At 39.3% G+C, this 17,315-nt stretch overlaps 1 protein-coding gene and 1 gene segment (V, D, J or C); both read right to left on the bottom strand.

The window, feature by feature from the left end:
• The window catches only part of LOC127648121 (immunoglobulin mu heavy chain-like), a 111,055-nt gene that overhangs the window by 61,866 nt on the left and 31,874 nt on the right, over positions 1-17,315 (bottom strand). Inside the window, exon 4 of the mRNA XM_052132721.1 lies at positions 9,606-9,650. Coding sequence (XP_051988681.1) covers positions 9,606-9,650 — 45 coding nt within the window. The remainder of the gene's footprint in view (positions 1-9,605; positions 9,651-17,315) is intronic.
• Positions 4,609-7,442, bottom strand: LOC127647383 (Ig gamma-2A chain C region, membrane-bound form-like). The segment is given in 4 exon segments: positions 4,609-4,809; positions 5,015-5,169; positions 6,317-6,616; positions 6,846-7,442. Coding segments are annotated over 4 exon segments (771 nt in total).

Here is a 17,315-nt window from a genome sequence, read left to right as displayed (position 1 = left end):
AATCTATATCATATTCAGTCTTGAATCTTGCTCCTTATCCTTGTTCCTTTAAGTTTGTTCTGTGTCTTACGTTGTTGAATGCTCCTTGTTTTGTTTTGTGATGTATAATTGCAATAATAATAATAAATAAAAAATAAAAAAAACTAGAGCGCAGCCTTCGAAACGAGACACAGCCATCCCTCTCCTTTGGCAGCTGCAATCATCCTGGTAAGCTTGCACAGTATCGCCTCCTGCTGAAAGTAAGTTATAGTACAGTGCAGTTAGAAAAGTGACTATTCCCCTAACTGTTGTGTTAATACATGATCATTATATCGCATCGCTTAAAAGTAAATATTCTCTTCATACCTTTATGCAAGCAAAAGTTGTTGTTGTTGTTGTTGTTGTTGTTGTTGTTGTTGTTGTTGTTGTTGTTGTTGTTGTTGTTGTTTTAACCACTAGAGGGCGAAATAAGGTTTTATGTGAAAGCACGCAGGCGTACGAGATCCGCTAAACCCCTTTACACAGAATACTGTCAACGTCATAGACAGGTATATCTATGGTCAATGTCGTACCGTTTGTTTTTACACAATAGCTAGATTGTAATATGCACTTCAATATGCACTTTACACTTCTTTATTCTCATGTGCACTTTCAATTTACCACGTTGTTATTATTAGCTACAACAAAATATATATATCTATATATATTGAGTTAAGATTATATTTAAAATAATTACTTTTTATATTAAATTTGTGGAGTAATAATTTAATAAAATAATTCGTGTAAAATAAACAATACAATTATTGAACATTTAAGTGGTATAATAATAATAATAATAATAATTCATTATATTTATATAGCGCTTTTCTAGGCACTCAAAGCGCTTTACATAGTATAGGGGGAATCTCCTCAACCACCACCAGTGTGCAGCATCCACCTGGATGATGCAATGGCAGCCATAGTGCGCCAGAACGCCCACCACACACTAGCTATTGGCAGAGAGGAGATGGTAGATTGATGTAGCCAATTCAGGGATGGAGATTAATACAAGGCCATGATAGATGGGGGCCAATGGGGGGAATTTGGCCAGGACACCGGGGTTACACCCCTACTCTTTACGAGAAGCATCCTGGGATTTTTAATGACCACAGAGAGTCAGGACCTCGGTTTAACGTCTCATCCGAAGGACGGTGCCTTTTTACAGTATAGTGTCTCGGTCACTATAGGGGCATTAGGACCCACACAGACCATAGGGTGGGCACCCCCTGCTGGCCTCCCTAATACCACTTCCAACCATACCATGTCAAGCAAGGACAGAGAAAGTTCCAACCTTTCTAAGAAATGTAGCGTAAAAACAGTTTCAGTTGTGCAGGTGTGAGAACAAGAGGAAGAAGAGAGGCCCTGAATACTGAGATGCTCTTGCATAAATCTAATTCTGAACATTCGAAACAACTCAAAGAATTCATTCATTTTAATCAAATTAAATACCCCAATATGGAGCCAAATCAGTCTATCTGTCTGTATAACAAAACATTATCTCCGATGCTCTTTCATTTACTGAAAAAGCAAACAAACAAAAAAAACAAAAAGAAACATGAATGTGTTTTAATAGTTCACTCTAAAACTTGCATGATTTGTTAAGAGAGATAATTTATCAAGTCAGTGTTACAACGGATTTTTGCATGTTTTGCATGATTTTCATAGAATGTTCTTTTATTTCTGTTATCTGAGATATAATGAAAGATTTCAGTTTTTTTCTGAGCACACAGGTGCTGGCAGTTGATTAGGAACTAGTTTGCTGATCACCCATGCAGAACATTTAAATTCAGCAACAGTGGAGAGATGACTATTGACCTGTATCCCTGTGTAATAATTTCATGAGGTTTGGAGGAGCAAGACAAAAATAAAAATAGAATATTTACCACTGATCTATACATATATATATATATATATATATATATATATATATATATATATATATATATATATATATATATATATAATATATAATATTATATATATATATAATATTATATATATATAGATCAGTGATATTTACTAATCTTCTCACTTTATATTATTAATACTACTGTAATTGTTTTGAAATGTATTTAGCACATAGGTATTTCAGTTTCCTCAAGTGCACAACGGTTTGCAGCTGTTCTGAATGTTATGCTTTGGTGGTCACCCTGTTCCCCAGGGACAGAACATTTCAATACAACAGAGAACAGAAGATGAAGAGAGAGAGAGAGAGAGAGAGAGAGAGAGAGAGAGAGAGAGAGAGAGAGAGAGAGAGAGAGAGAGAGAGAGAGAGAGAGAGAAAGATCACCAGGGTTGTAGTAGTACTCTCACTTCCAGCTTTTCTAGGAAATATTTGTAATTTCTATTCTGTTTGTTTCAGTCCTCATTTTTGCAACTTAAATAACTGAAATGATGTTTTTGGAGATTTACAGAAATAAAACATTGCTTTCAGTACCGCTTGATCAACATTGTTTAAAGACTTTGCATTATTAGTTAGCCTGTCTAATTTAGCATTTCTTTTCAAATTTACAAATGCCTTTACCCTCATCTTCATCCTGAGCTCTTGCGATATATCATATAATTACAACTTTTGAATACTACCACACTTATTTCTTCTAACATAAAGACACCAAAATAATTTCTGAGGAACAAATTGATAATGATATATAAAAAAATGAATAAACTGTGTTGTTGCAGTATTTTGACAGATATACAGTATTAAGTATGTGACTATTTTAGTTCAGTGAAAGCCATACACTCTAAAATTGACGGGGTTATATACTGGACAGAACACACATTGGGTTAAATTAACCCAGCATGGTTTGGTTAAAAAATAACCCAACAAAATGACCCAGAATACTCAACCCAGCATTTTGGGTTAGAAAGTTACCCAGTAAAATTTAGTGTAAAAAATACCAGTTTTTTATTATTATTAATGAATTGTATAATTAATACATTAGAATAAATATTATAATTTGTTTTGTAATATTTTAAGTTAATTTTGCACCCTGTTTAAATGTCAGTTAAGAGTTAAGACTTACCAGACAGCAGTACAGGCCCGGTTCCAGATCAAAATCACTGAGGGTGCATCTGAAAATAGTGGGGGTGCTCTGTATAAAGTGGAGGTGTATCATAATTATACATTTTGTATGTTTAAATGCTACTTAACATAAATATTTTTTTTTTTTTAATGTACAAAACATTTATTGCTTCAGGGTTTTTTTCCCCTCATGATCTGTTGCTAAAAATGACAGAAAAATGCTGCTCCTGTAGATTATCAAGATGATCATACGTTTTGATGCAGCATTCACAAAATGCAAGGATTTTTGAGTGTTTGCTGGTATTCAAGAAAATCTGCTTGCCAATTTACAGTATTAGTTTTATATATTGAATTGTGCAGGGTGCAGTAATTGTGCAATTATTTTGGTACTGGGGCCACATCAGCCTTTATGGAACAGAGAAGATAACAAAATTGGCCAGACATGCACTCAATGAATGGTGCACAGTTATCTGAAGTGTATACAGACTGATGGAACCATTCTGCGATTAGTAAAACAGAATAAAGATGAATTATTAATAGATTATTTGACCATACCTGTATTCAGTTTAACACTCTATATCAGGAGTCTGGTTTAAAAGTAAAATTTAATATTCGGGAAAGAAATTCTAAAAGCTTATTTTAATGTTGGCCGCAAAGTGGACCTGTTTACTTGTTTTATTCTCAGAACATTATCATTAACATGCTCATGGGTCATGATGTGGGTCTTGTCAATGTTTGGCACCCCATTCAGCACACAACTGAATAAAAAAGGCAGCATGAAACTAATAAATTATTATTGCAGGAGTAGCATTCACATACAGGTGTGAAGGACTTCAGCATTTTAAAAATAACACAAAGAACAAACATTTTCCTCTCTTGCTTGTGCACCATTGAGCACTAAGTTGTTGTTTGTTTGTTTCTTTGCAGAGAGAAAACGCGTGCACTCGCATGTACACATGGTTGCCAGATTGCATAAATTAAGTATAACATAAGGCGAAATATTTCCTATTTGTGCAAGTCTAAATCACTGATTTAGGCGTCGCATCTATTATCTGACAACCCTGAGCATATGAAAAGCTTGTGGATGCGCAATAGATCTTAAAGCCAGATAAATGAAAGATCTAATGAAACACGTTCATAATAAATGGACCCGCGGGTAGTAGTTTGCCCTGGTCTGCAAATGAGGGTGCTCTAAGTTTCGTTTGAGGGTGTATTTGAAGTTTCGTATTTTTGAAATTTGAAAAGAAAATGAAAAGTTTCAAATTATTTATACGTAATATAGCAATGTTACATTTCCATCTAAAATACATATACCCAACACACACACACCTTCCCCAACTCTAAATATTTAGGGGCTGATAAAATACTTCTGCATCCGGGGCCCAACATTTGGTGCTACACCCCTGTTCTAAGAAACTCATCTTACAATAACAACCAGGATTAATATACTGCATAAAATATAATATCACTTGTAAATGTGAGAGGGAGAAGATTTTTTAAAGAATAAAATGTAAATAACTTGACAGAGTAAACAGAATAAGATTTTATTTATTTATATGACACTTAGCACATCTTTATCAATAATCACCAAAAATGTTTAGATAAAGGGAAACAGTATAGTTTCAACAATATCAATATAAAAAAAAGATGAGTCATGACAGAGCAACAGAGAATAGTTTCTGTTCTTGTTTTGATTTCAAAATGTATTAAGATACAATTTGACAAGAAAAACAAATAACCTCCAAATCACTCCGTATTCACTGCTTCATCTGAAAATAAAAAAACACAATAATTATCTCTTATAAAACACTTTAATTAAAATAAGTATACAAGAGTAAAAAAATTTTTTTAAAATATGGTATTTTTAAGACTAAAATGTACAATTGTAACAGTATTAGACAGTCAAGCAAAATAGTCCCAGAATGCATGTTCTTCTACTTTAAAATGCTCTACCATTTAGTCATTTTTGGTTACCTTGAAGAAGCTGAGTACTGCACTGTAGGTCAGAGAAAACAGGAAGAGGAAGATAAATGATGTGGCAGTGGACCAGAGACTTCTGAACTCATCCTCCTCCAAAACACCTTCATTGCAGTGCAAAGCAAAGCCCATCTCTGGCTCTGGTGGCTCACCTTTTAAAAAAAAAAACATTCACACAAAGATGGACATGAATGGTATACACAGTGTGCTATACAAATCATACATCTAAATCATCAATCTACTGGACCTAAAGTTTGTGTTTTAAAAGCACTCAAGCACACAGTCGCCACAATTGTATTGTGTATGTGTAATCACATAAAACTCATATGCACATGACCAGACAAGCCCACTACTGACATATTTGATCGGTGCATCATGATATAAAGATTTGCATTAGGATATTTAGAAATCAAAATTATAATTTAGTGAGTTACTTGATATTTGCATCTAATCCTGATATAGTGATGTTACATGTAACCATTATACATCCTCAAAACATCTGCACACTTTTCATATCTATGCTATCTCTCTTAATGTTCAAATGTAACATTTAATAATGTGCAGTATATTGTAACTTTATAAGTGATTATAGTCACTTGCAGGAAATGAATATAACCTAAACGTCATTACCATGAGAATTCAGATATGCTGATGACTTTAACACTGAATCAACCACAAATGTTTGATTTTTAAGCTTCCAATAAACTTGTCACTAAATGATGCAAAAACACAAATTTAATACTTCATATTGTAAAGAAACATGATATACAAAACACAAACAAACAAATATGCTAACAAACAGTAAAAACAAATCTTTGCAACAGAGAAGTGTTTCGGCATTAAAGGCATCTTAAGTTTTAGTCCACATGAACAGTAACAGTGTCACAATAAGCACAGCGCAAAACATAAAATAGCACATTTAAGTATCACACAGGTCATCATAAATCTTTGCTCATGAATGTTTTTTATCTTGCACTTTTATGCTCATTATATTTTCACCTGATCATAATTATTTCCCTACATTAACACTTTACATGCATAGTTTTAGGCATAATGTGGCATTGGCGTTTGACCCATGCAGTACAGTGATACAAACATGTAGACAGAAAGAAAGAACAAAATTAAAAACAAATACATTAAAAGAGAGGAACAGGACATTAGCATTTCAGACCATCCAAATGAGCAAGAGAAAAACAATCATATTGAAAATATCAGGCAGATATTTTCAATATTATGCAAGGCTGAAAGATTATGAGCATTCATAATCACATTTCACAACAGGACATTCTTTTTCTTTACTTTTGCTTGTTGGTTTTAATAATGGCAGGCTTTCATTGTTATTGCTGGCATGTTTGACAGCACAGGAGATTGTGTGTTTTTGGTATTCTTCTTTAGTCACTGTGAGAATACTGAGGACAGACGTGCGGTTGTTTTGGCGGATTGGAGCACTGGTAGTGGCCTCAATATATTTTCCATCGCCCACAGTCCACATGATATAAACATCACCAAGTTGAGAGCTGGTGACCTCACACACCAGAGAGACAAAAGTGAGTGTATCATCGTCAGGTCTGTAAATGTAAACATCGGGCTTCGTTTTATCTGAAATGGGGAGTATAATAAAAGATCATAACAATGATTAAGGGAGATTAATGAGACTATATAAATCCAGTCAAAGCTGTTCCACAGTGTCAACAGCACTCCACAGCAGTTCAAATGTTATTTTTGCAAGACAATAAAATAAAGTTGAACTGCTTTCAGAATCTTTGAATGACACTGAGACAAAAAATGTAATAAATCATTGTCTGGAATTTTTTAAATTGTCACTAACCTCCTTTATCAAAATGGATCTCCTCCTTGATTTCTTTTCCATTTGTGTGTTGAGTGGCACAAATGACCGTTTTACCATTAAACCATTCCTCGCGATCAACAGTGACATTGTGGATTCTAATATACTGTGAGCTGTCTTTAGAAGTCTGGACATCACCTGATTTCACATCTGTTACAGGCTTATTCTCAACTTTGCAAGACACCGAAGCATCTCTCACTGCATTCTGTTCATCTCCAGAAACAACAGCCTTTAAGATAACTTTGGATTTACTTTTTTCATCTGGGACGAATATTTCTCTCTCCATGGGTGGCTTCAGAGTCAGTGCAAAAGCTACAAGGGAGTGGGGATTTATGTGCACAGCATCTGTTTTCAGGCATCATGTTGGTGGAAGGTACATGTGTGAATTGGAGACAAAAGTTAGATAGAAAAACTAGGGTTGGTGTTTGTGGACTCACTATAATTGAAACAATTCATGTTTTAACACAATGAAACAACTATGTGGAGAACATCTGAAATGTTCATAAAGTAAAGCACTGCATGCTTTCAGTATACCTTAAACTCATTTACTTCATCTATGCCTGATTGCTAAAACATTTAGCTCACTATTCATATCTATACTTACCTTTTTTGAATACTTTTTTAAATGTTTTTGATAGGTGCTCAGCTTCACACTCTATTTGATTCCATTTATCATTGGTAATAGTGATGTGACTGATTTTTAACGTCTTATCATCAGTGTTTACTGAAGGATACTGGATGAATTCAGTCAGGGCACTTCCGCTTTGATCGGTCCATTTGAAACTGAGTGATTCAGCAGGAGAAAACCCAGTGGCCAAACAACCAAAAATTCGAGAACCAGAGGTAGATCCACACTGAGACATCGCAAACAGAACCGGTGGTTTTTGATCCATACCTAAAAAGGAAGAAAAGCACAATAAAACTCACAGGCTAGCATAAACAGACATAATTGGACCAACAACAACAACATTTGATCAAAGTCTAGGTATAATATTTTTATATTATACCTAAACTGGTGATTATTGTTCCTTATGGGTACCTTTGATCAATGGACTTTTATAAAATTATTTTCATAAATCCTAAAACACACTTTTCATTGTCACTCAATTATTTATTTTGACCACTAACAATGCCAATAATATACTTGCATCACATGAGGATTCTGAAAATTTCCACCACATTTCAAATTATGTATTATATGATATAATAAAATGACAGACTCCTTTATAGAATTATATGTGTCCAAAAACAAATAATATTTTCATAATTTATGCATAAATTTAAACAATTTGATTGGAAAAAAAGCACACGCACACACGCACACACTCACACACAAACACAGGTTCTAACTTTAGAACTTTTATAAAACTGTATTAGTGCCAAATCTGTCAGTCGTGATGAAAATGACAATTGAGGGACCGTCGATATTTAAAATTTGCTAAAAAAAATATAGACCTATATATATATATATATATATATATATATATATATATATATATATATATATATATATATATATATATATATATATATATATATATATATATATATATAAAATAAACATTGAAAACGTTTTTGATTAACTTATTTCACTCCCTTGTTTAGGTTCCCATAGTTTATTTTTTAATGGACATTTTAATTTACTTTTTTCTTTCTTTCTTTTTTGCAGGCTACATTTTAAGACTAAGTGCACTAAAATCTCTACAAAGAAAAGTACGACAAATAAATGAATGTATGGTAAAGAAGTGTATAAGGAAAAATGTCTAATTAAAGCTTACATCATTTTGGGACAATTGGGACTGAAATGTGCCCGTAGATTGAGAAAAAACCTCTAGACTGTATAATACGATACCATTTTTTATTTTTTTTTTACTTGAAAGATTACTTTTAAGATATTGTCTATGCTAAAATCATGGGTTCATACGAGATATTATTTTTCATTAAATATTTTCCTCGTAAATAACTAAAGCGAAGAGAAACTCAAAATTATTTTTATTATTATTATTATTATTATTATAGCTGCCGTTTATCCAAAGTGACTAACAAATTACAAATAGGCTCCTACAATAAAAATATGTTGAGTTTGAAGAAAAGGTCTTACTTGTGATGGTCACTTGCGTCCCTTTGCCCCAGTAGTCGAAGTAACCCCACAGCGCTATATTTTACATTAGATGTAGTCTACAACATCAAGTCTTCTTGTTAGCCTATATATAATATATTAGCATAGACTACACACTCAAAAATATATTTTAGCCTATTTTTAAAATATGTACGCATTTACGCATCGAACACAAAGTTTTCATATCGTTTTCGTATCTATTGTCTTTTATATATTCAGGCTACACATTCCTCATGGTTTCAATTGCATTATTTAAAGGTTTGAGAGATTTAAATACAGCATGATTTATTTTAAGATTCTTATCGAAAATAAAAAATATATATAACTTGTAAAAGCAATACAGATTCCGACGATAAATAAAGTTTACTTGAGAAAGCGTTCATTACAATTTATTGTTTCCAGTTTAGATACTGACAAGACTTCCTGAAAGAAACCTCAGTCACACTGGCATGAAATAGGAGAGCATGGCTAAATTAAACGAATTTCAGTTCAGCACCACAACCTAGGACCCAACATCAAGTTAGTAGCCTTAAAATTGTTGGCAGATTAAAATACGCAGGTTTTTTTCTTAAATGGTATACGTAAATATATTGGTAAGCAGAAGAGAAAAGTAAAGAACTTACTTGTGACAGTCACTTGGGTGCCTTTACCCCAGTAGTCAAAAGCATCACATTGCTACATTGGACGCGGCCTTGCGTGCAAAAACCCTGATCCTCAAATCAACCGATTATTATTAACCGTGGATACACGTTAACTTTCGAACAGGTGTAAATTGTTACTATGTTGTCTTGTGGGATATATGTAAATATCTGTTATGTAGCTTCGGATGGCCAGTGCCTAATAAAAAAATATGACCATATATATCATATCATATCATATCATATCTATCAATCTATCTGTCTGTCTATCTATCTATCTATCTATCTATCTATCTATCTATCTATCTATCTATCTATCTATCTATCTGTATATATTTATACATTCTGAAAGGGGTGTGTAAACTAATGAGACATAAGAGATATATGCAAAGGTATGTCCTAAACTTATATGGTCAAGTTGTCAATGAAACTTTATCAAAAGGAACATGCCACATGTCACATGACATAACCATGTGAAGGGAGCAAAACATTATATTAAAGACATTTTCAGGTTTTAAAATTTATTTAGTCTTGCCCCTCCTATTCTTAAAAAAGTATATATGTAAAAATCGTGTTTACAGTGAGGCACTAACAATGGAAGTGAATGGGGCCGATCCATAAACGTTAATATACTCACTGTTTCAAAAGTATAGTCACAAGATGTAAACAATATGAATATTATAATGTTTGAATGTGATAAAATCGCTTACAAACCATTTCTGTGTAAAGTTATCCTATATCCAATTTAACATCTCCGTTCCCATGACTACGTTAAACCATAAAACCCTATGACTACAAAAGCATACATTTAAACAACTTCATAGGTCAAATCAAATATTTTGCATAAGAAAATAATGTGTGCTTTTATAAAATTATAACTTTCACATTTCTGCTTTTAAATCTTCCTAAATTTGTCCCCATTTACTTCCATTGTAAGTGCCTCACTGTAAACGTTTGCTTCTTTTTTTATTATTATTATTTAATAGAAGAGAAAAGAAAAGTCCAAATATTTCTTGTGGTAATTAATATTATGCCACATATGGGGTATATTATACAGAATAAATACTGTATAATATAATATTTTATTGCTGGGGACAGATGTGTAACCCTCTCAAAACACATACATTAATATATATTCTTTCTTTTAACCATTTCACACGTACTGTCACACATATGTGACGGTTAATAACTGAACCCCATATATGTTTCTGCAACAGCCAGTTATGTTACAAGCTGACTTTCACGCTGACACGGGCATCTGTTATTTATATTTGCTCAAACAGTTACTCATACAGCCTTTTAAACCACAGAATAAGTTTATTTTATATACACACATCCAGCTCGTCACCAAAGTACATGATAAAATGTTTACAGCTCTTCTACACACAGTCAATACTTCATTAGTAGAGGTTGTCATTCTTCAAACAAACATCTACTCAAAGAGTCTTTTCAAGCACAAAATATGTTTATTTTATGTACAAACAGACAAATTGTCACCAAAGTACCACAATAACAGTTCACAGCTTATACATGCACATCCATATATCTAAATGTGATTTTCTCATGCATGCAGCCACTTCTGCTGATTTGGTGCAGATGCGTTTTTCATTCACACAAACAGAAACTCAAACGTCTCGGTTACTGATGTAACCTCCGTTCCCTGATGGAGGGAACAAGACATTGTGTAGATGAGAACCGGCCATTTCAGCGGTTGGTTCAGTGTTGTGGCAGGAGGGACACAATGTCTCATTCCTTCCATCAGGGAATGGAGGTTACGTCAGTAACTGAGACATTCCCTATCTGTCACTCACTCGACGTTGTGTCGATGAGTTGACACTAGGGGTCCCAATGGAAAACACCAGAAGAGCTGAACTAAGTTACGCAGACTGGTGGTGCGAGACGGGCAGACCTCTGTGTGCCTCGTAGCCAGCGCATAACTACCTCCAACACACTGGCACGCATGAAGCGGTCCCCTGCACCTAGGGGAATGGCTAACTGCTCAGGAGTATAAGGACTGGCTGGCCCAGCTGTGGCCTTCTCTCTATTGTTCTCCCCAAAAGGAATGAAATAGTTCGGCTGGGGGCCAAATATATGGTACAAGATGGAGGGGGGGTGTCCCTTCAAAGAGGAGGACACTGTGGAGACCACACCCAGCCCCAAGAGGGGAGGGGGGGATTTTAGGTGGAATACAACACACGGTCTCACCGGTTAGGAGCGGAAGCACATCGTGCGGAGCGGCATCGTGGTAGATCCTACCGAAGGGGGGAGGAGTTACTACAAACACTGCCACCAAGGACAGAGGGCCCTCTGCCCAAGGAAGACGCGGTTTACCGGCAGGAAAACCATTTTGCGTAATATAGATCACACGGGGTTTCCTAGGGGACAACCAGCACATGTGGAGCACTTATCTCAGTACGGAGGCCTGGTGACGCCCGTACTGGGGCGGCAGCGAACCTCTCCGAAGACTCGACGGCCGCTAGGCTAGGGAAGGTTCACACTTCTTGCGAACGCAACTGGGGAAAGATCACCGGCCAGTTGGCTCACGCACGCTCTGTTGACGCGGCCCGGAATGCCGTCTGGACCCGCGGCTTTGTGGATGTTCACTCGTCAGAAGGATCGGGATACATCCGCAAAAGAGACGGAGAGTGAACCATCATCTGTAGCGTCGGTCGCGAGTGCACTCTCTGCGAGGGCGGTGTTATTGTCCTCAAAACGAGCATAAAATGTATTAAGCTCATCAGGGAGATAGGCAGCAGTATTCACGGCGGAGTTTTTAATTCCTTTTGTAGTCTGTGATGATGTTAATTCCCTGCCACATACTTCTAGAGTCGGTGGTGTTGAACTGTCCTTCAATTTTGTGCCTGTACTGGCGTTTGGCTGCTCTGATAGAGTTACGGAGGGCATAACTGGCTTGTTGTGGAGGTCCGCGCAACATCGCCGTTAACCCATGGTTTCTGGTTGGGGTAGATCCGTATTTTTTTGGTCGGAACAACGTCCTCTACGCACTTCCTGATGAAACATGTTACGCTATCAGCGTAAACCTCGATGTCATCATCAGAGGCGGACCTAAACTTCTCCCGGTCCTCGTGATCAAAACAGTCTTGTAGCATAGAGTCCGATTGGTCCGAACAGCACTGGATCGTTCTGAGGGTGGGTGCATCCTGTTTCAGTTTCTGCCTGTAAGCGTGCAGAAGCAGAACGGAAGTGGTCTGATTTGCCAAATGGTGGGCGGGGGAGGGATCTGTAGCAATCCCGGAAAGGAGAATAGCAATGGTCCAAAATCTGGTCCCCTCGTGTGTTGAAGCTGATATGTTGGTGGTATTTTGGTGCAATTGTTTTAAAATTGGCTTTGTTAAAATCCCCGGTAACAATGAACGCAACACCCCTGGTAGAATTGGCTTGTAGGCCAGCAGGGGACGGCACGTGCTGGCCATGGTATGCCATAGTGATGGCATCGACGACCCAGTGGGCGATCCTCTGTTCCCTTCCGCTGTCCACCAAAGCAGACAAAGAGCTGCTCGGAGCTTCTAAAGCTCTGCGTGCGATCCAAGGTGATGCGAAGAGCGCGCACCGGACACAGCAACGCTAAGGCTGAGTCTGCCTCCTCCTGGGGCAGCGCTTGCAGGTTCACCACCTGATCCCTAAAAGGGGTCATGGGAACCTGTGGCACATAGCCCGGTCGGGGTGTCAGGATGACGTGAGTGTAAGCCGGACCGGACTCTAGGCACAGTTCACTGACAGAGAACACCTGCAGGTCCCCTACCCTCTTGATGGAATTGAGCGCCGTCAGGAGGGCAGTCTTCAGAGAGAGCGCCTTTAGCTCTGCTGACTCGAAGGGAGCTCCCCGAAGGACCACGGAGAGGTCCCACGAGGGAACGAGGCATGACCTGGGTGGGTTTAACCTCCCCGTGCCTCTCAGGAACCTGATGATCCCTAAATACTTACCGTCCACTGCATTGTGATTTTCCGATATGGCTGCTACATACACTTTCAAGGTGGAGTGGGACAGCCATCCCTCCAACTTTTCCTGCAGAAAGGAAAGCTCTGATCCAACTGCACATCTCTGGGGGTCTTCACTTCAGGAAGAACACCACTGAGCAAACAGACGCCACTTCAGGTCATAAAGGAGGCACCGTTGAGGGGACCCTCGCCTGAGTGATCATGTCTACCACCGTGGGTGGTAGGCCACCTAAGTCTTTCACATCCTGTCCAAGGGCCAGACATGGAGATTCCAGAAGTCCGCTCATGGGTGCTAGATGGTGCCCCGTCCCTGAGAAAGAAGGTCCTTCCTCAGGGGAATTCGCCAGGAGGGGGCTGTCACGAGGAGCATGAGGTCCGAGAACCAAATCCGGGAGGGCCAATAAGGGGCCACTAAGAGGTCTGTGCAAGTAGGCTCACTGGGGAAACTAATACTTGCGCAGCCCCAGGGGCCAGCTGTGTGCCAAGGGGAGCATCGGTCAGAGAGTACATAAGTGGCAATGGGAGGATTCTAGGAATGCGAACAGGTCTACCTGTGCTTGGCCGATTCGACTCCAGATCAGCTGGACCGCCTGAGGGTGGAGCCTCCACTCTCCCCTGGTCGTAACCTGCCGCGACAGCATGTCCGCTGTGCTGTTGAGGTGGCCCGGGATATGAGTGGCTCGCAGCAACTTGAGCCAGTGCTGACTCCAAAGGAGGAGACGGCGGGCGAGTTGTGACATACGGCGAGAGCGGTGGCCACCTTGGCAGTTGATATACGCCACCGTTGCTGTGTTGACCGTCCGGAGCAACACGTGCTTGCCCCGGATCAAACGGCAATAGCCTCCTCAGGGCAAGTAGTACCGTCAGCAACTTGAGGCAGTTGATGTGCCAAAGCAGTCGCGGGCCGGTCCAAGGGCCAGTGACTGTGTGTCTGTTGCATACAGCTCACCAGCCCCATTTGGAGGCATCTGTTGTAACCACGATGTGCCTGGGGACCTGGCCTAGGGGAACTCCTGCCCATAGGAATGCTAGGTCTGACCAGGAGCTCAGAAAACGGCAACAAGTCTGCGTGACAAGGACGCGGTGTGTGCCGTGGCGCCATGCTCGTCTCTTGGCTCGGGTCTTTAGCCAGTGCTGAAGTGGGCTCATATGCATCAACTAGGGATGCACCGAAATGAAAATTCTGGGCCGAAACGAAAATCCAGGATGCACTTAGCCGAAAACGAAATTTTTACCTATTTAAAAAAAAATAAAAAAATCTTTTTTTTGTGTATAATTGTATTAATTTGATACTTTTTCATTAATTTCATGAATTTAATGAATCTGAATTGAAAAACTACAAACCAATAAAATAAATCACAATTTTATTGAAAGTAACACATCAAAATTGGACAAAAAATATATTAAAACTATATTAAATATTATTCTTCTTTCAGTTCTGTAAAAATCTAATTTTACAGATTTTATTAACAATTATCCAAATAATGTAAAGTTTTAGAAAACTATTATATGCAAAACAAGAGTCAAGTAATGAACTTAGCTAACATCTTTCAAAAAGTTTAAATATGCAACAGTAATTTTAATTAAAACAAAAGGCAGAACACAGAATGGCAGAGGGCCTCTATTCCACTGATCTATATATATAACTATAATATATAATTATATATATATAGATCAGTGCTCTATTCTGTTTATGTAAACGTATGTACACTTTAACAGTGCAAAACAGCAGTAATTGAACTAAATCCAACTTCAACTGTAAACGACAGATGTATCCTCAAGTGAAGAACAAGTGTAATGTAATTGCTATACACATCAAATTGGACCGCTTTCTATTTAAGTACAAGTGACAGGTTTCTCTTCAAGAACAAAAGTTGCTAAATTTTCTGACAGTCTCTCCTGTCAGAAAGCTCATCAAGAACATGAGATGCTGCATTGAACAGTCTTTCACTCTCTGTGCTGGTGCTTGGGCAGATAAATACCTGTGCGCAATCCGCGCAAGCAAAGGAAAGCGGTCTTTGTTTATGCGCCCGTAGTCAAGGTGATTGCCGCTTCTGGCGTAGTTCAGCGAGATACGTCTCAAGTTGTGGTGTAGCTGCGCTAGTTGTGGCACTGCTGTGGATCGGGGCGCTTTCCTGTAGAAGCTCTTGCTGTACTCTGTATATATATATATCTTGAAAGTTCTGCTGAACAAACAGATCGCAAATTTGCAGATCGCAAATGTGATGTCCTTATTCCACACCGCTGACATGATCGGCCTTTGTTTGGTAGCGCCGTGATAAGGGCTACATAGATCCAGATTGAAATCAGAGCACTGAGGGGCGGGGCGAGGAGGTATATATTTTCGGCTCATATTTTCGGCCTTTTTTCTCTTTCGGCCGAAAACCGAAAGTGCCATTTTCGGCGGCCGAAATTTTGGTGCATCCCTAGCATCAACCCATGCGGCGTGACAATCGCTGAGGATGCCATATGCCCCAGGAGCCTCTGAAAGGATTTCAGTGGGACCAACGTGTTCTGTCTGAACGCATGCAGACAGGTCATCACTGACTGCGCGCGCTCGTTGGTGAGGCGCGCCATCATTGAGACCGAGTCCAACTTCATACCGAGAAAAGAGAACCGGGACGAGCTTGCCCTTTTCCCAATTGACCCGAAGCCTCAAGCGGCAGAGGTGCCTGAGCAACAGGTCCCTGTGAGCACACAACGTGTCCCGCGAGTGAGCTAAGATTAGCCAGTCATCGAGATAGTTGAGGATGCGGACGCCCACTTCCCTTAGTGGGGCAAGGGCTGCCTCTGCGACTTTCGTGAAGGCGTGAGGGACAGGCCGAAAGGGAGGACTTTGTACTGATTTGCCTGACCCTTGAAGGCAAACCGGAGAAAGGGTCTGTGTCGAGGAAGTATCGAGACATGAAAGTACACGTCTTTCAGGTCTACCGGCGAAAACCAATCCAGATGGCGGACGCTCGCTAGAATGTGTTTCTGCGTGAGCATCTTGAACGGGAGTTTGTGCAGAGCCCGGTTCAGAACTCGCAGGTCGAGGATTGGCTGCAACCCACTGCCTTTTTTGGTTATGATGATGTAGGGGATGTAAAACCCCTTCTTCACCTTGGCTGGAGTGACGGCGTTGAACCTGGGCGGGCGCCTGGCGAACTGAATTGTATAGCCGAGTCGGACGGTCCTGATCAACAAATGCGATGGGTTGGGGAGCGCGAGCCACAACCCCAAGCTCCCTGCGAGAGGGACCAAGGGGACTACAGCATCACACGTACCAGCGGGAGGGGCCTTGCGACGGGGTGGAGCCTGGGGTGCTGAGTCTAGAGACATCGAAGCACTTACCTGGCTCATTGTGACCGCTCCCAGAGCAGCCTGGAACCAGGTTGAGCCAGAGGTGGTGTTCCTGGACCACCAGGGTGGACATCGCCTGCCCGAGAGCCCGCGCCGTGACCTTCGTTGCCCCGGAGGGCGAAGTCGGTCGCCGAGTGCAGCTCCTGCATTAGATCCAAGGCATGCAAGGAGTCACGAACGCTGACTCCGCGTGGGTGCCACCCAAACACGAAAGGCAACGATCGTAGCCATCAGACGGGGAGAGACATCGACCGCAACCAGGAAATAAACACAAACGAAAAGGCATTTTGAAACAGACGCTTTCTGTTTGCGCCACTCTTTAAGAGAAAATATCACTCTTTTTGTGTTTTTATATATATATAATTATCAAATTATATTTTGTACATCAGTGAC

Source organism: Xyrauchen texanus, chromosome 8 (assembly GCF_025860055.1).
Source record: "Xyrauchen texanus isolate HMW12.3.18 chromosome 8, RBS_HiC_50CHRs, whole genome shotgun sequence".
Taxonomy (NCBI): domain Eukaryota; kingdom Metazoa; phylum Chordata; class Actinopteri; order Cypriniformes; family Catostomidae; genus Xyrauchen; species Xyrauchen texanus.
The sequence above is the reverse complement of the archived record's forward strand: the minus strand, read 5'-3'. Positions and strand labels throughout refer to the sequence as shown.